The sequence below is a fragment of the Strix aluco genome, chromosome 6 (genome assembly GCF_031877795.1).
Source record: "Strix aluco isolate bStrAlu1 chromosome 6, bStrAlu1.hap1, whole genome shotgun sequence".
In the NCBI taxonomy this organism is placed as follows: domain Eukaryota; kingdom Metazoa; phylum Chordata; class Aves; order Strigiformes; family Strigidae; genus Strix; species Strix aluco.
In genome coordinates, this window is record NC_133936.1 from 19,049,804 (window position 1) to 19,074,106 (window position 24,303).

Consider the following 24,303-nt stretch of genomic DNA (forward strand, 5'->3'; position numbering starts at 1 on the left):
GTATTTCTTCTTTTCCTTTTAGTTTCTGGACAGTGAAGAGGAAGTGGATGTTTACATTGATACAGATGAAGAGTTTTGTAATGGACGAGTCACTATATTCAATGGCTCGGGACCACCCTATTTTCACAGCTATCTCTACATGAAAGGTAAGCAGCTTTAGCCAAAATCATGGAAGAATGGAATCCAGGAAACCCTCTTTCCTCTTCTGTTTCTCCAAAATCATCATCTTCATCTGCTCTTAGTTCTCTGTTTACTCTCTTTTTGTTTTTTCCCTCCTTCTTCTTTTATTTAAAACAAGCAAGTAAAAGCAAGACCTGGGAGGTGGATGTCAGGGAATTAGACTGGATATCTTTGCCTCCAAGACCTAATTGTACCCAGCTGGTATGGGCTTAAATGACTCATTCTGAACTACAAAAGTGAAGACAGTACGAAAATATTTGAGTAGTGCATATATTTCTATATTTTGTGTTTGTTTCACTAGTTTCTTCTGGTTTTTCTCTGTCCAGACTTAAACATAACCTTGTTTCTCGTCTTCGGCTCCTTTGTTTCATGTAGGAACTGAAGTGGCAACTGCATGCCCATGAAGCAGGATCAGAATGGAAACGTGGCCCTTGTTGCATGTCTGATGAAATCTTGCTCCCTTGCTTTGCAGGAGGTCTTATGAACCCATGGAGGCGGCGCTGGTGTGTTCTGAAGAACGAGGCCTTCATGTGGTTCCGCACCAAGCAAGAGGCACTGAAGTCAGGCTGGCTCTATAAAAAAGGTGGAGGCATGTCAACGCTTTCACGCCGCAACTGGAAACGCCGTTGGTTTGTGCTTCGAGAATCCAAGCTGATGTACTTTGAGAATGATAGTGAGGAAAAGCTGAAGGGGACAATTGATATCAGAAGGGCAAAGTGAGTGAAGAAATAAATCCTTTTGATGTCTAGTATTCAGTCTCTCAATCAATAATGAAGTGTCCAGTGCTGCCAGTTCATTGGCCTGTGTATCCCCCATAGGGCTAGGAGAATCAGAAACATGAGGGAAGGAAAAGACAATTAGAGCTTCTAGTTTTACTCTGGAGGGAGTCTGGTAAGAACTTGATAGTTCTTTTTCCAGTCTTGCATTTCATAATCTGGCAGAAGCTCTTTCCAAGCCATGGATGGAGCCAGACCAGGAGGGGCTAATTAAGTACATACCCCATGCATTCTCCCCTACCCTGACTCCATCTGTTTCCTGGCTTCTCCAGGCATTTCACAGAGGTGGTATGAAGCTCACAGCAGGATTTGAATTTGGCAGCATGTACTATGCCTTTTCCTGAGTCCTGAACGCTCTTTTTGCTGCCATAGCCAATTCCTCAGCTCCTGCTGTAAGAGAGACTAGTCACCTGTTAGCATTATGTGGACCTGCAAAGTGCCAAAAAGAGTGGCACACCCCACTTTGTAAACAGCCCTCTATATCAACCTCCCTGTTATCTCTTCTTCCATATAGTCTGCTGGTGTCTTGGAAGAAAATCCATTTAATGCCTTAAACTTTGCTTTTCTGGTAGATTAACTGTATTCATCTTTGTAAGGGGACCCTAAAAGTCTTAATGTGTATTAGAGGAATTTTGTATTTCTGTCAGAGTTACAAGCCATCTGAACCAGTGATTTCTCTTCTGTATGGTGATGGTAAGATGTGAAAAAGGTGAAAGGTTTTCAGTTTTGGCTCTTGTGATTTGCTGTGTTCCAGGGAGATTGTGGACATTCATGAAAAGGAGAATGCCTTGGACATTGTGACAGAAGACAGAGTTTATCACATTGTCGCAGAGTCACCAGAAGATGCCAGGTATAAGAGGGAGTTTTGTTAGGTTTGTTCATTCAGTGCAGGTCTGACCCAGCTACTCATGGGAGAGTCTGGGAAACATAATCACTTCACTTCTGCTGGAGAAAAGAGGGGATTCATTCCAGAGTGTTGTTTTGTCCTCACTGAGAGGTACCACACCTACTCTGGGGACTCCCTGTTGCAGCTACTGAGATGGTGCTTCAGCCTATCAGTCAGTCACAGGACTGCCACCTTCTTTTGTGGCTGTGAGCATGCCGAATTCAAGGGTTACTTCAGGAGACACAAAAAACCTTAATATAAACTGGAACATCTAATAGCTGATTTATTTATTAAATGGAATCTTGAATCAAACAAAAAGTCTATTCATGTTGTCTGTAAATGATTGCGAGAGCAGCTGGGTTTTATCCAGGAGACAGAGAAAAGGCTGCAGCTTATCGGAGTCTGTAGTGTCATCTGATAAAATCTTCCCAGTGCAAAGCAAACAAATGACTCATGTCCTTCCTTCTTGGCGTCCTGGCCAGGCAGTGGGAATCAGTTGTTTAAGGGCAGGTTGGACAACCTGTTCTGGCTATGTAAAGCCAAGCTAAGAGGTTACTGTCCCTAGCTGCTCGTGTCTTCCCAATTTTCTGACTCTTACCAAGGCTTCTGTTCTCTCAGCCCAGCCAGTGTAACTGTTTCTCTGATCTACTTTAATCTGATTCTGTGGAGTTATTTAGGGTCTGTTATTATTTCATTTGGGTGTAGGGAGAGGAAAGGGGAAAGTGTTTGGACACGAATTAACAGAAATAGACTAAAGAACAGCCACCTGACCAAGAAACAGACGAATTCAAGGGACAGTAGCTGAAGAAACAATAACTTCTTAACCCAGAACTTCCACAACTGGAATAGGCATGCCCTAAGATAACATTGCAGAATTTCTAGGACAAGTGTAAAGCAAATGTGGCCTCTGTCAATGCCACTTCAGTCTCTGTTCTGAGGGAGAAGAAAGCACCAGCACTTTCAGTAGCAAAGGGCAGATTAGCAGATGTCATAGAGGATCCAATTTGAGAATCCTCCACGAAGTCTAGATGTTTGCTGATCTCGCTGGAAGCTGCAGATAAGAATCTGCTTGTTCTGCAACAGAGATTAGCCTCCGGATATGTCTGTAATGAGAAGCCCTTTCACAGACAAATCACTTAATTCTAAATTAACTTGTGAAAAACCCCCTGATTAATTGACAGACATACAACTTTCAAGCTTATGAGCAGATCAGAGAGAGACTAGTTAAGAAGGCTCCCAGGTATCTCTGGGACTCTAGTCCAAGAAGATTCCCAGCTGACCATGTCTTTACAACTGCTGTATGTTCTTTTCAGTCTGTTGACATGCTCCCTGGTAAGGCCACGGCCTGCTTACAGTTCCTTGAATAGCAAGTAGAAAACTGGATTTTGCAGGAGCAGCTGTCAGTGGGTTGGAGAACGTGCACAGAATTTTCATGGATAAATAATGAGGAAGGGAGACATTAGAATTTGGTATGATAAGCCCAAGAGATATTTTGTAGCATAGTCCTCAGGAAATTGTGAATGAAGAAATTTTCCCACTGGCAGCTTTCCAGGTTCCTTGATCATGTTGTAGAGATAGTTTTCACTGCCCAAATCTTAACTTTGAGTCTGCTTCGATTGCCAGCGGTTGGTTTAATGTCCTGAGCCGAGTACACAGCGCTACAGCACAGCAGCTGAGGGAAATGCAAGATGAACAGGCCAATCCAAAGAATGCTGTGGTGAGTTACTGTGCAACCAGTCTGTGGGCTTGCTTAGAGCCCTCTGGGTTTAACTATTTTGTGCATGTTTTTCCAGCACATGCAGTGTTGTAGTTCATGAGCAGTATTCAAAAGTTGGACAGTTATTATAAAGAAACAGCAAAGCTCATAGAAAAGAGGGTAAGCAGTGGGGAACATGGTGGTGGTGGTGGGTGACTCAGCTTGATCACCAGTAGCTCTCTTTGGTTTGAGGGGGACTGCCTCATGCAGATAAAATGTCTTTGAATGGGATTATGGGACTAGTCTGGGTCACAATTATTCCAGACAGAAGATACACATTTGGGAAGAACAATGTATTTATGTGTTTTGCCAGTACTGAGATACTAGCAAAGGTTATTTCAGACCTTCATAATGCTCTCTGGAAATCTGTAGCTCTTTTTCCTCCAGTCCTGTGGAGCCCTTGCACATTTCTCATGCTGTTTAGGGAGCAAAGATGACTCACTCGTGCCTTTCTCATACATTCATTTCTACTCAAGCTATTGGAATTCAGAAGAATGTTTTCAGTTTCAATCCTATTCATGAAGGAGAATGTCTAATTTAAGATGCAAGTAATTCCTGTTATCTGTGTCTTTCTCACTGTACAGGGAACCCTGGATGTTGGGCTTATTGACTCTGTGTGTGCCTCAGACAATCCTGATAGGTAGGTACAGCAACCTGACCATCTCTTAGATCAGAAACTCTCTAATATATTTTTGTGGGTAGGTCCAGGTTTTCTCTGGGGTTTGCATTTGTTTAAACTCACAAGATGTATCTCCAAAGAAATAAACAAAACTGAAGTCTTTAGCTTGTTTCAAGCTATGTCGCTCCACAGGCATGAAGTTCACACATGTATTTTCTTTGAAGTGAAAGTTTCTCCTTTCCCTCTTAAAGTGGAAATGGCACAATCTCAATGTCAAGAAATTATAGTCTTACCTTTTATTAACACTGAACAAAAATGTCCAGCAAAAGCAGCACTGCCAGTTTTTCAACAGAGTAATTTTGAGTTAATCTTGTAAATTGAGGGGAAAGAAACAGCATTGTGGAAGAATAATGGATGATTTTAGAAATCTGTACTCTTCTTGAAATATTTGCAATGCAACAGAGCACAGACCTTTAGTTCACAGATTGGATAGTTTCAGAGAAGATATTATGGGACATTTCATATCACTTTATTTTCACATTTAATTATTTCCCACAGTGTTAACAGGTTCAGCCAGGGCAAAGATTCTTACTACAGTGCTGAAGTAAAATGTTAGCTATTAAGTTATTTATCTCTGTGGTCTGTTTTTTTTTCTCACACAGGTTGCCAGGACTTCAGAGTTACTAGTTTAGAAAATGCATATCTCAGTAGTGAACTAAGATTTCATTGATCAAAATGTTTTAGCCAGTTCTCAGCCTGGGCTCCTCATAGTTAATCTGTGTACCAGTAAAAAACGAGGCACAAATAATAAGCTGAACAGTCAAAATTTGTTCATGCATCTGCTGAGGTACAGTCTTCTGGGGTATCAATGTTTGAATCAACATTAAACAAATTCCGAGGAGAATGCTTATTTTTCAACCAAAGTTTTTATGCAGCTTATTTTTATTTTCTTATTATTTTTATCTTCTATCTTCTGTTTACACAATGGCCAGACAGTTGCTTGATTTGCACCTTTTACCTTTTGCTTCATACTTGCATTCTACATTTCAGTTTCTCTGTTTTCTCATAGAAATCCATGTTTGCTTTCAAAGCTTTCTGAGTCTATCCTCTTGAAACTGGTCGTATTTTTATTTCTCCATTTTCCTGTAAATCATCAGTTCTGTGCAGAATTGTGAATATTCTTTTGGTAGGACATATTTGTCTGTTGCAAGAGAAGGACAAAGTTATCTAGGAGCAACATAACAGTTTTTCCTCTGTTTTGGCAGGATCAGCTCATCCTTTTCAAAACCAATCTCAAACCTATTTTAGTTGACCCTGCTGGGATCTACGTTTGCTACTGCATCACTGGTTTTAATAAGTATGAGGAGAATGGCTGTACGAGATCAGCCCAGTGGTACTAACACTAGCTCAGTCCAGTCAGAGGGTGGAACAAAGTCCTTTGCTTATGAACCCAGGACATTTTACAGCTGGTCATTAGCTAATTAATATTTTCTAGTCTTTGGAAATAGCTTTTGAAAGATGATTAATTCCATTTATCTGGTCTCTGCATTCATCAGTGTGCAGACCAACTGCACAGGAGAGGCTCTTAAGTGTTTCTACACTTCTCTGTAGTTTATATTCAGAGAATCTTCCTGCATTGATTATGGGAAGGTAGAGGACATGGCTTTGGGTGTGCTGTGTGTTGAGATATTTGTATAGTTATGACTAATTTTAATGCTTTTGTTTTCTGGCAGACCAAATTCTTTCGTGATCATCACAGCAAATCGAGTGATTCACTGCAACAGTGACACCCCTGAGGAGATGCATCACTGGATCTCCCTGCTGCAGAAACCGAAAGGCGAATCTAAGGTTGATGGCCAGGAATTCCTTGTGAGAGGTAAAAGGAAATGCATGCAATTATGACACGTGAAACTTAATCTTCCGTTTACAATCCGAGGGGGAGGTTTGATTGCAGCTAATCCAATCTAGGGTTTAGCTGCTCCACAAACACAATCATTCTTAGCCCCTCTCCACCTTCCTGCCCACTGCTTGCCACATCCTGTGTTGTGCTGGCTCTGGCTCTTACTTGATTCCCTGTCAGGTGGGTTCAGAAAGCTAAAGCTAGAAAAAAATAAGTACTTCTTTATACATTTAGTTTTCTGATGTTAGTTCCATAGCCTATTTCAGCATGTTCAGCAAATGCCATCAGGGAATAGGAGGGAACATGGCTGCTGTTTAGGAGCAGCTGGCTTAAACTGACTATAACATGACACTGCAGCTTTTGTTTTCAGAAAGCTCTGTTCCTTCTGACACCTGTCATGTAGAGAGGGAGGGAGATCTTTGTGGGATTGCTGCTGTCCACAGCTACACAAACTAACCTGATTATAATAGACACAGTGAGGTGAGAATAATTCTCTGAGGCTGAGCAAAAGATTTAAATTATGTCTCTAGTTAGAGCTCAGTTGGAGATGGAGGAGCTGATGCATGACACATACTACAAAATATTCCCCCATTTGTCTCAAATATTTTTAAATTTCCTTAGTACTTTCAGTTCATTACACAGTCTTAAATGTATGAAGACACTCCTGATCCAATCTGTGGAAAGCAAGTACATGAGCAGATTGCCTTACATTTTCCAGGAAGTATATTTGAGGGACTAAAGGTCTGAGAGTGGTCATGGCAAGGCAGGAGGACAAGAAGAAAAGGGTCACCAAAAAGTGGTGTAAGCTTTCCATTCTAGTCTTAAATTCAAGGAGATTGATATAAAGCAGATCAAACAACAGTCTGAGTACCTTCAGTTCAAAATACTTAACTCCAAGGCAACACTTTCTTTTCTCATATTGTTTATCAGTTAAAGAAAAAAAGGAATGCTCCCTTGAAAAGTCAGTGTATGCTATACACGTCACAGTAAGATGTCTGTGTGACAGTGGTGTAGGCACGAAGGCATATATTTGGGAAGGTCTGTCTCTTTATTTTCTCTGTATGTGGAACCTCTGACTTCAGTCCCACATGCTTTGAACTTTCTGCCTTGTGGGTGGACATTGCTTTTTACAGCTCTGAATAAAAGATTGTCTTTCTGACAGCTTTAGCAATGCAGACTGTAATTTTTTCTTTAAATTTTGTTTTCTTTTTCTTTTTTTTTTCTTTTGTGAGAAGTCTAGAATGGGAGATAAATTATTTTTCCTGACCATGGGAGGAAGAAATGCATGTAATGCTTACAGAACTTTCTACTAGAAGACATGTATCACCAAACCTCTTCCATCGAGGTTTGCATAGGCATTTGTAATCTCTTTGGAAGAATGAATTGTAAATTATTTATTCAGATGTTGTGACTTGTGAGGGAAGCATCCTGAATAGAGAATGCCCTCATGGTGATGGCAAACTAAACTACAGATCGTTGATAAAAAAGTACATGGGTCTGAAGGATGGAACAGCTGTGTGGAAAATTTTGGGCTAATTTCTTACAGTGACTGTGCAGGATACTGCTATAGCCAGTAAAGCAGAGCTGGTAGTCCCAGCGTGAGTTTTTTGCAGAGAGGTGGAGTTCTGGTCCCAGAGTAAGAGAGCCACCAGGCAAGAGACAAGATTGCTCTGGTGGTGAAATCATTGACATGTTTGTGCTCCTGTGCTAGGCTGGCTTCATAAAGAGGTTCAGAGCAGCAACAAGATGTCATCTCTGAAGATGAAGAAACGCTGGTTTGTTCTGACAAACACTGCCCTCGATTACTACAAGTCATCTGAGCGCACAGCTGCCAAGCTTGGCACACTTGTGCTCAATAGCCTCTGCTCCGTGGTGCAGCCCGATGAGAGGGTCTTCAAAGACACAGGTAAGAGGAAGAAAGCAGTAATGGGCAGACTGTCCATGTGTGGAGTTGCCTGAAGAGGTGATGGTGCAGGAATGTAATGGTGTGTCATGTTGAGAAGGTAGTCTTGGTGTTAGTTGAGGCTCTGTGTCTGGCTGCAAACATCTTCCTGCACAGAAGCTGTAAAGGACTTGCAAAGGGCCAGAGAGTAGTTTGCAATTGACGGTAGGTCCCTTACACCTGATGGAGATACACGGTGCTGATGTTTTTTCACTGAGTAGTGTCACAGTTTATCTGTTTCCCAAATAGGGAAAGGGGTATGAGTTCTTGTAGTTGACATTGTAATTATCACTACATCTCCCTAAGTGTCACTTTGTAGCATGACCTACATTTGTCTCCGGGCTCAATGTTATTCTCTTAAATAACAGCAATGGCATACACAGTTAAGTCTTTTTTGTAGCATCTCTCAACTTGTTAGAAACAAAAGATGACATGGGTCTGTGCTGGCTTTCTGTGCAGCGTGACAGTTCTGGGAAGGTAGGATCTGGCATGATCCTCCGTTGCTTGCCTTAAGAGTTTGGGAGGGAACTCAAGTTATGCGGTGAAGGGTGAATCCTCCTGACAAAGAAGGTGAACCTTAGAACAAGACTTGAAATACTGGACATTTGAGTAGTGGAGTTATTTGTGATTTTTTAAAAGGGCTGGAAGCATTTAGTAAAATGAGATGAGAGGAAATTTATTCTGCTCACTCACAAGAAATTGTCCATGTTTTTGAACTCAACAGATGTCTAGGGCTGCCTTTAGCAGAGTGAATTGTCATTGTCCTGACGTGTTCTCAGTTTATGCCAAACACATTATTCTTAAAAGTTATGAGGATTGATTTGGCAATCTGACTGGATGCTGTGTGTAGAGTGGTCATTTTCTGAGTGATTAATAGCACAGTGTAGCCCAAACGCTGTCTGTGAAAGTGAGCTGCCTGATTGGCAGGGAAGTATTCCTGTTACACTGGAAGGTACTTGTATCTTGGAAAGCTGTCTTTGTACCAAAACTTGGATTGGGACCTTCCTGCTGATCAATATGTTTTGGGAATGGGGGATATTAATGTCTACCTAGTCAATTTTAACCAGACATACCATATGTTGTTATCAAAACAGCAAGGGTTTTCCTCAGCCACGTGCTACAGACAAAAAGAGAATCATAGAATCATTTAGGTTGGAAAAGACCTTCACGATCATCGAGTCCAACTGTTAACCTAACACTGCCAAGTCCACCACTAAACCATGTCCCTAAGCACTGCATTTACACATCTTTTAAATACCTTCAGGGATAGTTGATTTCACTACTTCCCTGGGCAGCCTGTTCCAATGCTTGACAGCCCTTTCAGTCAAGAAATTTTTCCTAATACCCAGTACAAACCTCCCCTGGTGTCACTTCAGGCCATTTCCTCTCATCCTGTCACTTGCTACTTGGGAGAAGAGACTGACACCCACCTCGCTACAGCCTTTTTTCAGGTAGTTGTAGAGAGCGATGAGGTCTCCCCAGAGCCTCTTTTTCTCCAGACTAAACAACCCCAGTTCCCTCAGCCGCTCCTCATAAGACATGTGCTCCAGACCCTTCACCAGCCTCGTTGCTCCTCTCTAGACACCCTCCAGCACTTTCTTGTAGTGAAGGGCCCAAAACTGAACACGGTATTCGAGGTGCGGTCTCACCAGTGCCGAGTGAAGGGGGATGATCCCTTCCCTGTCCCTGCTGGCCACGCTATTTCTGATATAACCAGGATGCTACTGGCCTTCTTGGCCACCTGGGCACACTGCTGGCTTATAATCAGCCAGCTGTTGACCAACACCCCCAGGTCCTTCTCCTCTAGGCAGCTTTCCAGCCACTCTTCCCCAAGCCCGTGGCGTTGCATGGGGTTGTTGTGACCCAAGTGCAGGACCCAGCACTGAGCCTTGTTGAACCTACACAGTTGGCCTCTGTCCATCGATCCAGCCTGTCAAGATCCCTCTGTAGACCCTTCCTCCCCTCAAGCAGATCAACGCTCCTGCCCAACTTGGTGTCATCTGCAAAGTTACTGAGGGTGCACTTGATCCCCTCATCCAAATCCTTGATAAAGATATTAAACAGAACTGGGAACACCACTTGTGACCGGCCGCCAACTGGATTTAACTCCATTCACTCTCTGGGCCTGGCCATCCAGCCAGTCTTTGGCTGGTGAAGTGTACACCCATCCAAGCCATGAGCAGCCAATTTCTCCAGGAGAATGCTGTGGGAAACAGTGTCAAAGACTTTACTAAAGGCTAGGCAGACAACATCCACAGGCTTTTGCTCATCCACTAAGCGGGTGACCTTGTCATAGGATTCAAGCAGGTTAGTCAAGCTGAACCTGCCTTTCATAAACCCATGCTGACTGGCCCTGATTGCCTGGTTGTCCTGTACATGTACATACAGTGCATGATGGCACTGAAGATGATCTGCTCCATAACCTTCCGCAGCACTGAGGTCAGACTGACAGGCCTGTAGTTCCCTGGATCCTCCTCCGAGCCCTTCTTGTAGATAGGCGTCACCTTTGTTAACCTTCAGTCAGCTGTAACATGGAAGCAAGTTTCACCTTCCAGCTTCTCTGTTTCTCCACAGGCTATTGGAACATCATTGTCCATGGGCGAAAGCACTCCTACAGACTGTACACGAAGCTGTTGAATGAAGCTATGCGTTGGGCCTCTGCCATTCAAGGTGTCATTGACAGCAAAGTTCCCATAGAAACACCTACACAGCAACTCATTCGTGACATCAGGGTAGGTGGCAGCATGCTAATTCCCAAGTGAGTTGGGAGCAGCCAGATCATCACTGGCCTTACCCAGTAATTGCTGAGAATGTGGCAAGAAACAGGGTTGCTGTCTAAGGGGGGGGGGGGGGGGGAAGAAAAGTGAAAAAGAAATGTAAATGTGCAACTAAATAATCAAACCTTATGTGAATTTTAGTTTGAATTAGCATGTTAACTGATCTGCATAAGTCTAGGCTACAGCTGTGTGCAATTACAAATTTTGCAGATCCCTGCTTCATCCTTTCCCCTCCTAAGCATCCTCCGGACACAAATATAAAAATTTCCATTTCTACCAAGTATATGACTTTACTGTACCCTGAAGTCCTCTTTGTATCTTAGGCTTGTGTGGTTAAATAGCAGAGTAAACGGTGGAAAGAAAACGTCCTTCAAAATAGCAGAAATTGTGCCACTGCAGCAAATTAAACGTAGAATCATATTAGAAGACACATGAAAGCATATTTCAGAAGAAATGTATATGTAAACATATATGCTGCGATGAGCTCTATGCTAGATGCAATTAGGTAGTAACTATTCAGGAAGAAAGAGCTGGGAGTGATTATGGAGAATCTTGGAAAACTTAAGCTCAGGGCTCAAGGACAAATGGAATATTAAGTATTGTTAGGGAAGGATTATAGGACAAAATGTGGGAGAATGTGATGCCAGTGTGTATGATAGTCATAGGCCCAGATTTTGAACACCATGTGCATATTGCTTGTCCATTCTGTAAACACATGTAGTACAACCAGGCAAATTCAGGGAGGACAGGCTCATTATTACATACTAAACATGGTGGATCTGTGGTCAGAAAGTCCATTAACCATTTACTGCTGAAAGCTTGAAGGATATACCAGGGAGGAATCATGCATGCATACCTGTTACATGCCTGCATTAGGTATCAGCCACAAGCCACATTTGAAGTCAAGACCCTGTGCTTGGTGACCTTTGGTATGACCCAGCATGGCTATTCTTATGTTTAATTTTCAGAAATAACGTACAGAGTAATTTTTATATGTAAATTTTGCTTTCGTCACCTAGTCCGTCTGTGGACCTCCAGAGACTTAGATAGATAAAGGTGGTTGAGCTTGAACCTAGATGTGTAAGGACATGTGAAGGAATGTCCTTATTTGAGGATATTTTTTTTTTTTTCCCAGGAAAACAGCACAAACTTTGAAGTAGTGGAACAGACATACAGGAGGAACCCAATCTTGAGATATACCCAGCACCCCTTGCATTCCCCGTTGCTCCCACTACCATATGGAGATGTTAATGTCAACTGTAAGTATTTTACCCATGCGACAGACTCTGCTCACATTTTGAGGATCAGTGTGAAGCCTGAGCACCACAAAAGTGGTCTGTAAGCTCACTCTATGCAGGTGAAGTCCATTTGGGGCAGTGTAACCTACAGGGTTCAGAGAGGGAGCAGTCCCTTTCTCTACGTTGAATGTATTCTGTGTCAATTGTCTCGTATCTTTGGAACACTGAATCTTAAAGTAAACGAGGTCAGATAGTTTATTATCCATCTGGGGGATGTCAACCTGTCATCCTTGAGCTGCAACTGGGTTGCGAATGGCTCCAATGGAAATTCTACAGCAGGATTACATCACGCAACTGGCAGTGGGATAGTATTTATACAGAAGCTGCTGTAAAACCAGACTAAACGAATCCTTTCTTCAAATGCTTCAGGAACATGAAAGAGCTAGACTGTTTGATAGGCCACCAGAAAAATGAAGGGATTTGCTGATGATTCCAGGCTGATACTAAAACTGAACACCGCTGCTGAAGACCTATAGAAGAATATCTAACGTGGAGTTACTGGGCCACAAAATCTTTTCAGAAATTAATTCCAATCTGGATATGCAAAGCAAACAGTCTGCCACGTAGGTAGTGATCTAGTTCTGCTTGGGAAAGTGAACACAAATTTACATAGCTTTATGAAAATGTCAACTCTTGTGCTGAGCAGAGAAACAAAACAGCTAATGCAAGGTTTTGAAAGCTTAGAAAAGGAAAAAGAAAGTCTTTGTGCAGCTGTATTGATTTTTCATGCACCTGCATCTTGAATACAGGATGCAGTTTGGCCTTCCACATCTTAACAAAGGTACAGGAGGAGTAAAAACCTACCCAAAGATGATCAAAGGCATAGAAAGACTTGTCTACAATTAAAAGACTAAATAGAACAGGACTCTTCAGCCTCAAAAAAAAGTTTTTAGGGCTAGAGGACTGTCATGCGGAAAGTAAAAGGTGGATAACTGCTCCCTGTCTCTCATGATACAAGGGTCAAATTAAGTGGCAGATTATAAGCACAGAAAAAACAAACTCTGAAATACAGAAAAACTACAGAGCAAGTACTTACGCTGTGGAACTTACTGCTACAGGGCTGTGTATTTGTATTGTATGATGAATGCATGGCCACTGGGGAAGCAATGGCTGTATAGGAGATTCAGAAGGACCTCCAGCCCCAGAGATGTGCAAAGGAGAATGCAAGCCTGCAGCACTATGGTATTATCACATACTTCTCAGCAATTCAAAGCAGACATTTAAGTGCTTAAAAAAACTTAACCAGTCTTGGTGTAGGCATTTTAAATCTAAATGATAGGTAAAAGCTGCATCTGTGGTACAGCAGTTTGTATTGGCTCAGGGGTCAAAGCTAATACGGGCACAACACAGAATTTTGGAAGTACACTAGCCAGGCTTCAGTGTCTGCGTTCAGGCACCTAAAGCCTTAACTGCATTAGTGACCCTCTGCTTCATAGCTGCTCTCAGGTGAGGAGGCAGTTTACACAGAGATGACTTTCTGCCACCGCTTCACCTGTGTCTGCAGATGAGGTGCCTAAACCTGTCTCTTGGCACCTCATCTGCAGACACTGAAGCTAGAACTACATTTCAGTGCTAGTTTCCCTTAAAAACATTACTCTGCTTTTCTGCACAGTATATCCAAAAATGCATTTGCAGTGGAGGCAAGCTAGATGTTGGCAAATACTAATTAAAGCTCCATTTGCACATTTAAAGGGGAAGCATTAATGAATTTTGAGTATAAATTTAAGATCAAGAGATGAGCTAACGCTCAGGTTGCTGTTCTTCTGTGGCAGACTAGTACAGTCGCTCGTAGTTTTGCTGGGCCAGTAGAAAATGAGGGAGATGCTCACCTCTTGTCACCTTTGTGGTCGTTCCCCAGTGCAACAGGAGAAGGGTTACAGCAGCTTACAGGACGAAGCAGTGAAGATCTTTAACTCCCTTCAGGAAATTGAGACAGTGTCTGACCCCATACCCATTATCCAAGGCATTCTGCAGACCTGCCATGATTTAAAGCCCCTTCGTGATGAAGTGTACTGTCAGCTCATCAAACAAACTAATCACATGCCGCATCCCAACAGTACTGGGAACCTGCACCACTGGCAGCTGATGTCGTGCATGAGCTGCACTTTTCTGCCCAGTAGAGGAATCTTGCGCTACCTCAAGTTCCACCTTAGAAGGTAAACATCCTTCGCATTCGCAGTCCATTTCCCTTCTCTCTGCTTATCTTCCACTGCCTGTTGTAGTTATCTGTCTCGCCCTCCTCCTGTGCAAACATCTTCCTGTGGTGTTGCAGCCTCCTACCTTTGTGCACAATTCTTGTTACCAGTTGTCCTGTTGTATTCAAACTCCCCCCTTGCCACCCATCTGTTGTGTCGAAAGGATGTGGAAAGTAAGGCTACCCAAACAGAATACTGTAAGACTCTGTTAAAGTGGATTTACTGCTGATGACCTACTGCTTGCTAATGTCCCTATAAACATTCTCAGCCTGCAGGAAAGGTGAGGACCATACTTTCATATACGTACTAATGTACATACGAAATACGTACTACCTTGCAGCTGCCACAGGCAAAATGTGTACTGTGGAGTAGTAGATATACTGTAAATCAAATTTATAATTTTTCAATATTTGCTTAACTAAGCACATAACACTCACAATTTGTATTTCTAATCTGCTTTAACCTCCAATTTTCATGAACTAAATCGTTTACATTTCTTCCCAATTCATCTTCAGCATCTAATGCAGTTTTTCAGAGCAGTCTGCATTGGGGCTGAGCTGCAGCCATGTAGCCTCACTCCATTCATTAATGATGAGAAAGATCAATAAAATCTATTTGATTCCTTCCAAGCTAGGAAAGAGTGAGCTAAAATTTGTGCCAATACACCAAATAACTACATCCAGGGCCTGGTTCTAAGACATGCTGAGGAATACTCCCATGTTGCCATTTCATGTTTTTATCACTGGAGTTGCAGATAATGTTATACTTAGAACTGATCGCCTTGGAGGGAAGAGAATCATTTACAAGCACTTTCTATATTCTTGATTCTGAAAAATACTGTAAAAGTGGCTCAAGCACAGCCAGCAAATTAAAAAGCAATTAAGAATAAATGAAAAAAAAAATTACATTTTATTTCATTGGTTTTAATCTCAATTTTGTAAATTGAGATAGTAAATCCTACTATCTTCAGCTGGTACTAAACTCCTGAAAGTTTGAACTGCTTATTTCATACATTGCTGAGAAATGCCACTGAAGTGACTTTGGAATGACTAATAAAAACAGGTTGTATGGTTTAGAAAAGTGGGCTCGTTCTTCCTGTGGTTACACTTGACATCACTATCTCTACAGAACTCTCTACGCAGTAGTCCCAAGTTACATGGTAATGTGCATGCTTTCTGGTTCACTGTGTAATGGGTTTTTTTGCTCCTCTTTACAATTAGGGTAAAAGACCTCTTTCCAGGCTCAGAAATAGACAGGTATGCGCAATTCATAAGTGACTCCCTGAAGAGAACAAAGACAAGGGAGTTTGTGCCCTCCCAGGATGAAATACAGGCTCTTCTCACCCGTGAAGAAATGACCACGACAGTGTACTGCCATGGCGGTGGCTCCTGTAAAATAACCATCAATTCCCACACAAGCGCTGGGGAGGTAATGCATTAGTAGCATTAACCAGATATAAGCACATCTCCATGTCGCGATATTGGGTCTGTTGAAGGGACTCCTTTTTCCCATTCATCTCCAATTTCTCATTATTTTTTTCTTAATTACATGTTTTTTGCTGTATCCACAAAGTCTGTAGGGGAAACTCAGCTTATTATGCAGGTTCAGAATTATGCAAGGCCTATGCCTGGACTGTAGAATATCACTTGCCAATTGTGTTGCAGAATCTAAACACTTTTGGTGTTCTGCCTGTTGGAAAGGTAATAATTCTGAAGACGTGCAAAACACAGTTTTCTGGACATGTTGAAATTCCAGTTCATAATGTAATCCTTCTGGAAGGGATATTCTACCAGTAACTTAATCGTTAGCAAGTCAGAAGCAAGATTCCAGGATATAGTAGGCATGTCCGTGAAAACATTAGTGCTAAACAGAGGTAAAAATAGTAGTAAAGAGTGGAATTGTTACTAGAGCTAACGAGAATATTATAATCTAAATCCATTATGTGCTTGTATCTTGTGCAGAGTTCTAATTCCTGGCTCTTCAAAAGGGTAGTGAAGATTGAAAAGGTTCAGAGAAAAACAGCAAGGATGATCAAATATAAGTAGTGACTTCCTTACAGGCGATGATCTTTTAGGGTTAGAATTCTTTAACCTGAAAATGAGATAACTAAGGGAGAAATGTGATGGAGATCTATGAAGTGATGAGTGTCTGAAGAGGTACTGATTCTTCATTGCGAAAGTGTGTGTAACACCCACTCTGTGATCTGTCTCTCTCTGATTTTGCAGGTGGTTGAAAAGCTGATCCGAGGTTTAGCAATGGAGGACAGCCGTAATATGTTTGCGCTCTTTGAACATAATCAGCAGGTGGACCGTGCTGTTGAGAGTCGGGTGATTGTGGCTGATATCTTGGCCAAGTTTGAGAGGTAGAAGAATGTTTCATAAAACCTTTAACTCCTAGTGGGTGTAACACTGGGTTAAGTGATAGTACAGTCAGGTAGTTTTATCCAAAGCAGCTGCAGTGATTTAACAGTTCACTCTGGCTTGAACTTCCCTTTGGTAAGGTTCAAGTGCTCTTTCTCACTGTGTAGAAAACCACGTTCACATCTATTTCGGTGACAAGCATTCTTTATCAGGCTTGTCAGGACAAAATTAGTAGTGCCTTTATCAAAGAGTCAATTTACATCATAATAGCTATGTCGGAAGGGAGAGCAAAGATTTGGGCATAGAAATACAGCTTTAATTTCTTACTGTCGACTGTGATTTTGTGGCCAGACTTACAAAGAAAGCAATAAATTGTGAAAGAAGCTGGCAATGCCATTGTCTATTTTATATCTGTTCTAAAGACAAAAATAAAATAGTTCCGAATGGTGGCAAGGCTGCTGCTTTTCATAGACACAAGATTACATGGAAACAGTATCTTGAAGATGGGCAATACTTTGTGTCCTGCCCCCAACTCTTGCGTTTATCTAGAACCGTTGATCTGATTTTCTGATCAAGGCTATCTGATAAAAACTTTGGGTTTTTTGGAATCAAAATTTTGTGTGACTCAGAAGAAGAAATGGAAGTTACCAGAAAAGTCTGCTGCACTGAGATTGTCCTGGTAAATTAAGTAGTTCTGTATGCTGTTTCAAAAATCCAGGGGAACCTTCATATTATGAGTTGCACTGTGGACATCCCAATACTGTGGTGCTTCTGGTTAATTTTTTTCCCCCCTCTCATTCTCTTTCCTATCTTACAGACTTGCTGGCTCTGAAGAGGAAGAGGAGGAAGGACAGTGGCAGCTGTATTTTAAGCTTTATTGCTTCTTGGATATTGAGAATGTTCCCAAAGACGGGGTGGAGTTTGCCTTCATGTTTGAACAGGTAAGCTCACTCTGGGAGAATAATTTGATTTCCAGGGTGCCAGAAGCACACAAGAGTATACAGAAAACTGGCTTACCTTTGCATTACAATTGGGTATGCTGGTTGGAATAGAAGAATTTAGTGTGTTGGATTTTTGCCTGGAATCTACCAAGCAGATATACTGCAAAGTTCTCTAGAGAATCAGAGTATTAGAACAAAAGCAAGAAAAATGAACAAGGGCTTCAAAAAACTGGAAGAGCGATGATAATAAAATGCCTTTAAATGATATAGAAATTTGGATAATGATTCAAGAAGAATCATTAAAAATAGCTGCTTGCAGAACATAGGTGTAAAGAAAACAGGAAAATCTAGCTATCTGCATATGAGCTTACAAGAACGTCTTTGGGGTGTTTCAGGATTTGACTAAAAAAACCCCTGTCTATCTTTTGGGCAATTTCTTTTGATTAACAGAGAGACACTAGAAGAGTACTACAGAAAAAGGAAAAGATAATGTAGTTGGCAATATTTATCTGCTGAGTAATCTGTTTTAAAGTCACTATACTCCATAGCACAATGATGCTGGTTAGGCCAGAGATCACACTGGTATGAAATAACCTTGCAGTTAGGGATGCAAAACTGAACTGCCTGGAGTACCCAGCTGTGTGATTCGTCCCATCTTTATTACTTCTAATGAACACTTTGATCTTGCCTCAGAAAATTATAGCTGTTGAAAATTAATTAATTAATATGTGTTAAAAGAGGTCAATGTCACAAAGACTGAAACCCGCTGATAGTCAAATGAATGCGTGTACATCACACAGACAATGGTTTCCTAAGAGAGCTTTCTTGAAATGAAGATTAAGTATTGTTAACTACAGAATGCTTAGGAAACAGTCAGGAGCAAGACATCATGGTACTCTGAGGAAACTCAGTTGTACCAAACTCCCTGTTGACACGGCTTTCAGTCTACATAGCTTTCACTAGCAAAGGGTGGTGGAAGAGAGAGGTAACAGTAGGAGAGTAGATGTTATCCAGACATTAGATGGATGTAGCAAAAAAACCCCATAAGTATATTTCACAGAAAAACGCACAGGGAAGCAAGAAGAGGAAGCAAGAAGATTAGGGGGGACATCAGGTGAAAGAGGAAGAGTTGGGAGGTGCTGTTGTACAATGAGACTGAGGTTAAGCGTCTTGAGTTTATTATATCCAACTCTCTGCTGTTGAGAATCACCTGGCAGGTCGAGGGAGGTGATTCTCCCCCTCTGCTCTGCTCTCTTGAGACCCCACCTGGAGCACTGTGTCCAGCTCTGGGGTCGCCAGTATAAGAAGGACATGGACCTGCTCAAGTGGGTGCAGAGGAGGCCACGAAGATGCTCGGGGGGGCTGTAGCACCTCCCCTGGGAGGACAGGCTGAGAGAGTTGGGGTTGTTCAGCCTGGAGAAGAGAAGGCTCCAGGGAGACCTTATAGCAGCCTTCCAGTACTTAAAGGGGGCTACAGGAAAGATGAGGAGGGACTCTTTATCAGGGATTCTGGTGATAGGATGAGGGGTAATGGTTTTAAACTGTCAGAGGGTAGATTTAGATGAGATAAAGGAAGAAATTCTTTACTGTGAGGGTGGTGAGGCACTGGAACAGGTTGTTCTGAGAAGCTGTGGCTGCCCCCTCCCTGGAAGTGTTCAAGGCCAGGTTGGACGGAGCTTTGACGAACCTGGTCTAGTGGAAGGTGTCCCTGTCCATGGCAGGGGGGTTGGAACTAGATGGTCTTTAAGGTCCCTTCCAACCCAAACCATTCTATGACAATCTCCCACACATGAGCTGTGGCTGGTGCAGCACAAAACAAATGCCAGTCTTTCCGATCTGTTCCAGACCTAAAAAGTCCTCATTGTAAGACTTCCAGTACAGGATAGGAGCCCCTCAGAGATCTCCGTCCTGTCCAGGCTTGCAGAAAGAGGTGTTCCTCCCCACATCAACCAGTTGTAGACTTTGACTTCTTTATTATAATGTCTGCTCTGACTTCCTGAATTATGTCTTTCCCTCTGGGAATGGCTTTCTTGCTGGGATGGGCAAATGCCGTAGGATTCTGTACACGGACCCAGCGGTGAATAAAGTGTGCTGCTTCTTTCTAATGAGTTTGGGGGATTTTTTGTTTGTTTGTAGGCTCATGAAAGCCTCATAGATGGTCATTTTCCTGCACCAGAGGACACTCTGCAGCGCCTAGCAGCTCTACGGCTGCAGTATCTTCATGGAGATTATTCTAAAATAAGTTGGACCCTTGATGGAATCTACCCAGTTAACAGACTAAAATCCAAAATACTCCACTCAACAAAGAGCAGCGGCACTACCAGTCATACTCTGGAGAGGAGACGGACCAGCTTCCTTGAAGGGACATTGAAACGTAGCTTCAAGACAGGCTCTGTAAAGAAGCAGAAGGTAGAAGAGGAGCAGATGATGGAGATGTGGGTAAAGGAGGAGCTTTCAGCTGCTCGGGCAAGCATAGCACAGAAATGGACCAAGCTGCAGGGACTCTCTCAGCATCAGGCCATGGTGAAATACATGTCCATTGTAAAGGAGTGGCCAGGTTACGGGTCAACCCTCTTTGATGTTGAGGTGAGCGATGTATAAACTCATGTAACTACTGCCAAGGAGAGGGGTCAGTCTGGAGAACAGATACAGCTGTGTGTATTACATTGCTCAGCGGCAGAAGGACATTTCAGGAACAGGCTACATTTTGCCTTAGTAAGCTTAGGTTAAGTCTGCAGTACCACATACCCAAAGAGCTGTGATGCAGAGCGCACAGAGCAAGCAAGCTGGTGTGTCTTGGTAAATGGAGGGATACAATGGATTCCCACTTCATTAGAAGAGCAGTAGAATTTGGGAAGTTTTTTTGGGTTTAAGAAGGTGGTGGCTAGTGAAAGCAAAAATAAAATTAAACTATTGTCCTTAGCGGCAAAAAGTGCAATCCTGTTCTGCAGCAGTACAACAGGAACTGCTCAGACTGGGTCACTTAGACCACTGCACTTAGCCTGCTAGAGTAGGAACCCACAGTTTCAGTTTTATCAGTTTTGTTGCTGCCTAGATGGATTACCTTGGGAAGTTGCTTGCACTCACTATATTATCTGTAAAATAAGTGGAATATTGACTTCCTAAATCACTTTAACATCTGATGAGAGTTGTTAGGTATTACAGTTATTTAGTACTCAACTAGTGTTTGACTCACAGCCATGTCACTTCTAAATCGTTGAAGCAGGACTGCCTACAAGATTCCTCTTGCAGACATGCTAATTTTTCTATTGGGGTGAAGAGTTGAAGTGTCCTATAGGAGCCAGAAATGGAGGGCTTTTCCTTGAATCAAAGATGATTTGATCCTCCACTGCATTTATGCAAATTTCATGTTTCTCTTTCTGCAGTGCAAGGAGGGTGGATTTCCAAATGATCTTTGGCTTGGAGTCAGCACAGAGAATGTGTCTGTCTACAAACGAGGGGATCCTAAACCACTAGAAACTTTCCAGTATGAGCACATCGTTTTCTTTGGAGCACCACAGCCTAACACCTTCAAAATTACAGTGGATGAGAGAGAAATGTTCTTTGAAACATCCCAGGTATGTGAAAGGACAAGACTTGTTGTATGTGCAGTTTTACTAGCACTTCAGTAATGCTCTAATTTCCAAGGACTAGACAAGTTTGTATGCAAGAACTCTTGCTGAATGGACTGGAGAGCCAAAAAATGAAGGGAGTGTAAGCTTCAAGTGCCATGGTACCTCTTCTTGAATACAGGTATAAACAGGAAAAAAAAAGATGCTGGTTAGAAAGTGAAGAAGGTTGAATGGTCTTCCAGTGCATTGGGAATTTCCAATTTCGGGTGCTTATGAGTGTGCTTGGTTTTTTCATTCCCTTCCAGTATATGAATGGAGAGTTCACAAACTAACAGAAAAAGTTTAGTAGCATTAAAGTTGCTTTTCTTTGAGCTACAAGCTTTTTAAGTGCTGCTACTATAGAGCACAAACTTGCCAAGCTTTTCTCTCCTTACTGTCATGTTCACATTTAGTATTATGTGCAAAATTTTTTAGTGCCATGATGTTGGACAAGGGGAATCTTTTTCTGCAAAATGTCTGGTATGCCTCAATGGAATTAGGTTTTTAATGTGCTTATCCTCTGTTATTGTGTTCTCTCTCTAGGTGGGCGAGATAATAAAGATCATGAAAGCATACATCAACATGATAGTGAAGAAACGCTGCAGCGTCAAATCAGCCACCAGTGTGGACAGTCATGCTAGCATCTGGACTAGGTGATATGAATGAACTGCCACAGGAGAGAGGCAATTGTTTAGTGATTGGTATTTGCAACTTGCCAGCACAAGTGTAGCAAAGATGTTTTTTTAAGAACCCCACTTGACTGACTACTGTATTAAAAAACTGAAGTGACATCTACAGTACCATAGGATTTGCACCTCTGCCCAAAGACATTAAACAGTAACAACTGTTGTTAAATATTAATGACCCAAAACCTGTTTTCCCCTTGCTTGTTTGATGAACAATGTACCTTAAAGAAGCAAAGTCAGAAGCATCCTCCTTCTCCTGCGTGTCCTCTCTGCTGCTTTCACAATTATCTGTCATACTGGCAGAAAAATTCACAAGAATCATTTCTGCACTACAGGAGACAGACGTAAGCTTCCTTATGAATTTCCAACATGCAAACATCTGGGATTATGGGATCGCAGCATGGTTTGCTAAAAGAATATTTGTTTTTTATTTATTTGGCAAGCAATTCTAAAATACAACTCACTGGGTTTTTTCTCGGGATATACTAATGATCTGATCTGGTCTTAAAAGAAAATGCCTTTGTGTAATTGAAGCCAAGTGGTCCAACTAAGAGGTCAAACCCTACATGAGAGAGCATTAAACAAACAAAACCACCCAAGATGATGCTTTACCTTTCAATAGAAGTTCACAGGTACATGACTATAAAAAGCGGCACTTTAAGTTAAGATTCTAAATAGGATACATAGGAGAAAATCTTGGGACTAGCACCACTGAAATAGATCATCAGGTGCCATTCCAGGTACATTCCAAGCAGCACCTGTTGCCTGAAAATTAATGACTGCCTTTTCCTTGTACAGCCCGGGAGGTGAGATTGATTTAGTTGGATTTCCAGAAGAGCTGCTCTTCACAAACTCCAGGTTTTAGATGGAGGTCAGGGGTTTTTATGGTGAGCAGCCTGCCTGCATTAAGTTCCATCTTTCTCTATATGGGATTTTGGGATGACTGGGATCCCTGAACTTCAGTTTTAAGTGAACTGTTTCCTACTGAGTGAAGAGGTGCCTAGATAAGTTGAGGCAAGAATTTCACTTCCTCTGTCCTACTGTAAGCAGATGCCAAACCCTTCATCCTCATCCAAATTAATTGGAACTGCTCCCATCCCTGAATCCCTAAATCCTCTTGCAGTCTCCTTCTCCTCTAGGTCCCTAGTCATCAGCAGAACTTGAAAACAACGCTGTTTTGCCAAAACAATTGCTTCTTGGAGGTTTTTATAGCTACTTGCAATTTGAAGAAGCAGAATTATTTTTTCTTCTCAGTGAAAGATGACAGTCATCTTCAGTCTCTTGACTTCAGAAACTTGATTTCATTGTTTAAAACAATATTCAATATCAGTCACATCATAAATTAGTTGCACTAGCAATCAAGAAACCTGGTGGCTAGCCATTTGCTATGACCCTTGTCTAGTCTTGGGATCCCAGAATGCAAAGTTTCTGAATGAAACTGAAGAGCTGTATGTAATGTGGGCCTTGTTCCACGTTTAAAATCAGGTGTCTCCATTTCTGAAGAAGTGGCAGCTCAGGCCTGTCAGCTATGAAATAGAAATTTCATAGAAAAGAAAACTAGGAGTCCGTATGCAACAGGTTCCATTCCAATTCATCATCAAATTGTGCCATGACACTACTACTGTGTTGCAGAACACTGTAGTTCTGAGGTTGACAGTACAAGAAAAAACACTGTACATAATCTGTGCTTCTCTCTCATTTCCACTGCACTGCAGCATGTGCAAACATTGTCCACCTGCCACACCACCAGCCTGAGAGGATAGCCACTGCTGTGTATCATACATTCAACTGGAGTTTTGCCTTAAATAGCTTTACTGAAGGATCCTACAAACATCCCCTTTTTGTCACAAAGAATAAGAAGATGACCAGGTCACGAGAGAGAACAGGAATGCAGAGGCAACCTGAGAAGCAACACTTTGCATTGGTCTGTGCACTGACTAGATCTCTTTATGTATCAGAGTAGCCTTGATTATCCCTGACCTAACTCTGCACTAGCTCTGTGTTCTGGCTCTTGGGTTGCTGCAGGCAGCTTGAACCCACTTGGAAATGTAACTCCCATTACTATTTGTTGTAATTTTGCTCATTTCTATTACAGAATTCCTTCTGCTGTCTTTTTTAATTTGTAACTGGCTTTACAAGATGAAAGTTTAATAAATTATTGGATTGCACAGGCTGTATTCACTCACAGACATTGTGTGCTTATGTTAAGACATTTACTCGGAGATCTTGTAAGTGAAAAGTAGGCATCATCGGCATGAGGAGACAACAGCCCTTCTTCTCATTTTACCTTTGTGGCACATTACAGAAAATGGCACTACACTAGGGAAGGTTTGTTTCCCGCTTCTGCCTCTCACTCTGGGTCTGAGTCACACCACT

The 24,303-nt window shown here is 42.0% G+C and overlaps 1 protein-coding gene across 1 annotated transcript in view; it reads left to right on the top strand.

Annotated features, from left to right (window-relative positions):
* LOC141925211 (unconventional myosin-X-like) overlaps positions 1-24,095 on the top strand; it is a 97,508-nt gene extending 73,413 nt beyond the window's left edge. Inside the window, exons 26-41 of the mRNA XM_074828949.1 lie at positions 23-146; positions 653-896; positions 1,711-1,806; positions 3,466-3,559; positions 4,183-4,238; positions 5,951-6,093; positions 7,829-8,023; positions 10,634-10,791; positions 11,972-12,095; positions 13,993-14,290; positions 15,550-15,757; positions 16,555-16,691; positions 17,507-17,630; positions 19,767-20,216; positions 21,017-21,208; positions 21,785-24,095. Of these exons, the coding sequence (XP_074685050.1) occupies positions 23-146; positions 653-896; positions 1,711-1,806; positions 3,466-3,559; positions 4,183-4,238; positions 5,951-6,093; positions 7,829-8,023; positions 10,634-10,791; positions 11,972-12,095; positions 13,993-14,290; positions 15,550-15,757; positions 16,555-16,691; positions 17,507-17,630; positions 19,767-20,216; positions 21,017-21,208; positions 21,785-21,898 (2,757 nt within the window). The 3' untranslated portion in view covers positions 21,899-24,095. The remainder of the gene's footprint in view (positions 1-22; positions 147-652; positions 897-1,710; positions 1,807-3,465; positions 3,560-4,182; positions 4,239-5,950; positions 6,094-7,828; positions 8,024-10,633; positions 10,792-11,971; positions 12,096-13,992; positions 14,291-15,549; positions 15,758-16,554; positions 16,692-17,506; positions 17,631-19,766; positions 20,217-21,016; positions 21,209-21,784) is intronic.
* The last annotated feature ends 208 nt before the right edge of the window (positions 24,096-24,303 follow it).